Genomic DNA, 3,909 nt, shown 5'->3' on the forward strand with positions numbered 1-3,909 from the left:
TTTTTTTTTTTTTTTTTGAGTTGGAGTCTCACTCTGTTGCCCAGACTAGAGTGCAGTGACATTTTCATGGTCTCTGCGGCCTCAACCTGCCAGGCTCATGTGATCCTTCCACCTCAGCCTTCCAAATAGCTGGAACTATAGGTTCATGCCACCGCATCCAGCTAATTTTTAAAATTTATTTTAGAGATGAGGTCTCCCCAATTTGCCCAGGCTGGTCTTGAACCCCTGAGCTCAGGCAATCCTCTCTTCTCAGCCTCTCAAAGTGCTGGGATTACAGGCATGAGTCACTGTACCTGGCCAGCTGATTCTTTTTGTATTTATCTCAAAACCTCTAAATACCATGGTTTTATTGCTACTTCTTGATGTTTTAGTTTCAGATAGTTTCTATTGAATTCTCATTCTAGAAGGTGAGGATTTAAACTGTGTTCCCCTGCCCGCATCCAGTGGTGTGCAGGAGCCAGCTTGCAACAAATAGCAAGAACTGTTTTTGCACAGTTCCAAATTTGTGTTCAGTGACATTACATTGGTAACTTAAAATTAGCCATGGTTTCTGGGCACGGTGGCTCAAGCCTATAATCCCAGCACTTTGGGAGGCCGAGGCAAGAGGATTGCCTGACCAGCCCAGGCAACTTGGTGAAACCTGATCTCTACAATTAAAAAAAAAAAATTAGCTGGGTGTGGAGGCCTGTGCTTGTAGTTCCAGCTCTTAGAAGGCTGAAGTGGAAGGATCACCTGAACCCAGCAGGTTGAAGCTGCGGTGGCTAGGTGCCACTGACCCTAGCCTGGGTGACAGAGTGAGACTCCAACTCCAAGAAAAAAAAAATTAGCCGTGGTGGCAGTAGTCACAGAAGTCAGCAGATACTGCAAATCAAGAATTTTTCCTGCTCCCCAAGCTGGTTTACCAACATATAGTAACCATGCCTACCCCTAATCTCTCAGCATATTTTTGTAGTAATTTTGGTTAAATCAATATTAATAGTATGACTCATTATTCACAACTGAGCCAGGTAGTAAGCAATGATTACTTTTCCCTTTTGCATAATTTTTTGCTTTCCCTGGAATTAGTAATTATCTTATTTTTTTGCTTGCTTTGTTTTCTAAGCTCTTTCATTCAACTCCAAACTCTTCCCGATTATCTATCTTCTGAAGATATCAGCTATTCTAAGAGTTTCGTCTTCCTGGAAATCCTTCCTATCTGCTGCACTGGTCCTCAGTGTCCAGAACACAGCTGCCTTCCTGGAATCCCCCTTCCTCATCATCTTGGGGTGTCCCTTTGGTTTCTTGCATTCCATGGCTTCCTCTTTCTTTTTTGAAAGCAGGATTTATTGAGAGGACAGAAAAACTCCCACAGTGGGAGGGGACCCGAAGGGGTTGCCCTCTTTTTTTTTCTTTTTGAGTCAGGGTCTCACTTTGTTGCCCAGGCCAGAGTGCAGTGGCACGCTGATGGCCATGGCAGCCTCAACCTGCTGGGCTCAGGGTATCCTTCCACCTCAGCCTTCCAAGTATCTGAAACCACAGGTGTGCGCCCCCATGCCCGGCTAATTTCTGATTTATTGTAGAGACTAGTTCTTGCCAAGTTGCCCATGTTGGTCTCAAACATGTAGGCTTAGGCAATCCTCTTACCTTGGCCTCTCATAGTGCTGGGATTATAGGCGTGAACCACTGCATCCGGCCTGAATATCTTCCATGTCAGTGTCTTTGCTGTATTTTTAGGTCTTTCCTCTTGACACTCCAGTCAGTTTTCCCAGAGTAGACTCTTCTAGGCTTCTGCTTGGAGGTCTGGCTCCTGGTGTCTGGGAGCCACAGGGGAGGATTGGGTGTGGGAAAAGTCTCGTCCTGTAGTGTGCCTACCTGTATTTAATCCCCCTTCTTTCTGGATGGTGTCCCCCTCAACTGCGCCTGCTGTCCTCCATCCAAAACCCCTCTGTTATTATGCTCTCCAAAGCACAAGTCTCCAGACTGGGCCAGGCAGTGGAAGGGCAGTCCCCTGGCTGTATGGGGCGTGGAGAGGATCTGCCTGCTTCTCATGCAGACTCTCAAACAACCCTCTTTCAGCCTTCCCTTTCACTTCGCTTCCAGAGGTAACTGGGCCACTAGCTCAGGAACTTGAGGAATTCTGCCTTGCAAATCAGACGATTTGGGGCTTCCTTCAGGGCTGACTCAAGGAGATTTTTCTCTCTACCTTTCCCTAGTCTGTACTGTTTGTTCATTCACTCTCCAGCTTCCAAGATGTGGACGCCTTTCCATTTCTCTCCTGTCTCCCTCTCCCTGTAGGCTTATGTCTTAAAAAACCCCCGGAGGACGTGAGAGCAGTTGCTTGTGCTCATTCTGGCATCGAAGTGAGGTGTAGATGCTAGACCTCACTTTACAGATAAGGCTCAGAGAGGTGAAATAACTCATCTAAGGACACAGCTTGTGTGAGACGGAGTTGAGGCCTTAAGATAGTGCTCTTGGGTATGGAGGACAAAGATCCTGATGGAGGCTCAGGACACAGGGGGCCCAGAGACATGGCACGCTTATGTTAGCAGGGCCTTTAGAGAACAGCTGGTCCAGCCCCCTCATCTTATGGGTGAGAAAAAGGAGGCTCAGCATGGAGAAGGAACTTGCCCAGAGTCATGCAGCAAGTTCATGCAAATCTGTGATGAGAAACACTCGTGCTACACTACCCCTTTCTGTGACATTCATTCAGTCATTGACTCAGCAAACACTTATTAAGGACCAGCCGTGTGCCGGGTCCTGTGCTATGCTTGGGACTACAAACATGAGTCAAGCTTGATCCTTGCCTGCAAGGAACGTTTACCCTGCTTCCTGCTTCCTGCTTCCTGCCTCAGCATCCTCGAGGAAGATGCTGAGGAGGAGGGCGGTAATAACAGTTAACATTTATTGACTCCTTATGTCATGCCAAGCACTGTTCTGGTTGCTTTTCCTGAATCAGTGCATTTCATTTTCATGGGAGCCTATAAGGTATCGGTAATATGCCCACTTCACAACTGAGGAATCTTAGGCATCCAAGGGCTGGCATTCAAGGCCAGGCAGCTTAAGGTTGCCATCCAGAGATGAGGCCTGAGATGAGGGAGGGGCAAAAGAGAAGAACAAAGGAGGAAGGATTGGGGGGAAGGGAGGGCGGGACGGAGGGAAGCGGCAACGGATGAGCTGGAGGGAAGGGGCAAGCCAACCTAACCTGCTCCTCCCTCCTTCCTCCTCCCTCCTTCAGTGCTCGGTGGGCCCCTCCTCTGATGAAGCCTTGACCTTCATGAAGGAGCACTTTCTGATGGATGAACAGGCGGTGGGGTCGCCTGTGCTGGTGAAGTCTGGTGTGGAGTACTCACGGCTTGCAGTGGAGACAGCCCAGGGGCTTGATGGGCGCAGCCATGTGGTCCTGTACCTGGGCACCAGTGAGTCAAGAGCCAGGACATCCTTCAGAGGATGAGTGCGGGGGCAGTACCCAGCTGGAGGAGGGAAGCCTTTGCGTCTGTTCATTCACCATTCACTTGTTCATTCAGTAGCTGTTTACTGAGCACCTACTATGTGCCTTGCACCTGGGTAGGTTCTGAAAATACAGCAGGGGAGCAAAACAGTCCAGTCCCTTCTGAGCTTTGTCTGGTGGGAGAGGTTTTGGTGACCTTAGCGAGAGCTGCTTGTCTTATGGGGAATCCATACTGGCAGAGTTGAAGGGTGAGTGCGCAGAGGGGAGCTGGAAGCAGCAAGTGTAGATGTCACTCCTTCAGGAAGCTGGCTGTGAAGAGGAGAGGGGAGAAGGGGTGACTGGAGTGGGGTGTGGGTCCAGTCAGGGTTCTTGATTGTTTTCCTCCTCCTCTCCCTCGGGCTTCTTGTTTTTTTCTGTTTTCTTTTGTTTATTTATTTATTTATTTATTTTTTGAGTTGGAGTCTCACTCTGTCACCCAGACT

General features: G+C 48.7%; 1 protein-coding gene across 1 annotated transcript in view; it reads left to right on the forward strand.

Annotated features, from left to right (window-relative positions):
• Window positions 1-2,274: 2,274 nt before the first annotated feature.
• Window positions 2,275-3,909, forward strand: part of LOC103268727 (semaphorin-4A-like) — a gene marked incomplete at both ends in the record, with an annotated part of 4,293 nt that continues 2,658 nt past the window's right edge. The window contains 2 exons of the mRNA XM_008066332.1: window positions 2,275-2,339; window positions 3,215-3,395. Coding sequence (XP_008064523.1) covers window positions 2,275-2,339; window positions 3,215-3,395 — 246 coding nt within the window. The remainder of the gene's footprint in view (window positions 2,340-3,214; window positions 3,396-3,909) is intronic.

The sequence above is a fragment of the Carlito syrichta genome, unplaced genomic scaffold (genome assembly GCF_000164805.1).
Source record: "Carlito syrichta isolate Samal-C Ts95f unplaced genomic scaffold, Tarsius_syrichta-2.0.1 Scaffold104865, whole genome shotgun sequence".
NCBI lineage: Eukaryota > Metazoa > Chordata > Mammalia > Primates > Tarsiidae > Carlito > Carlito syrichta.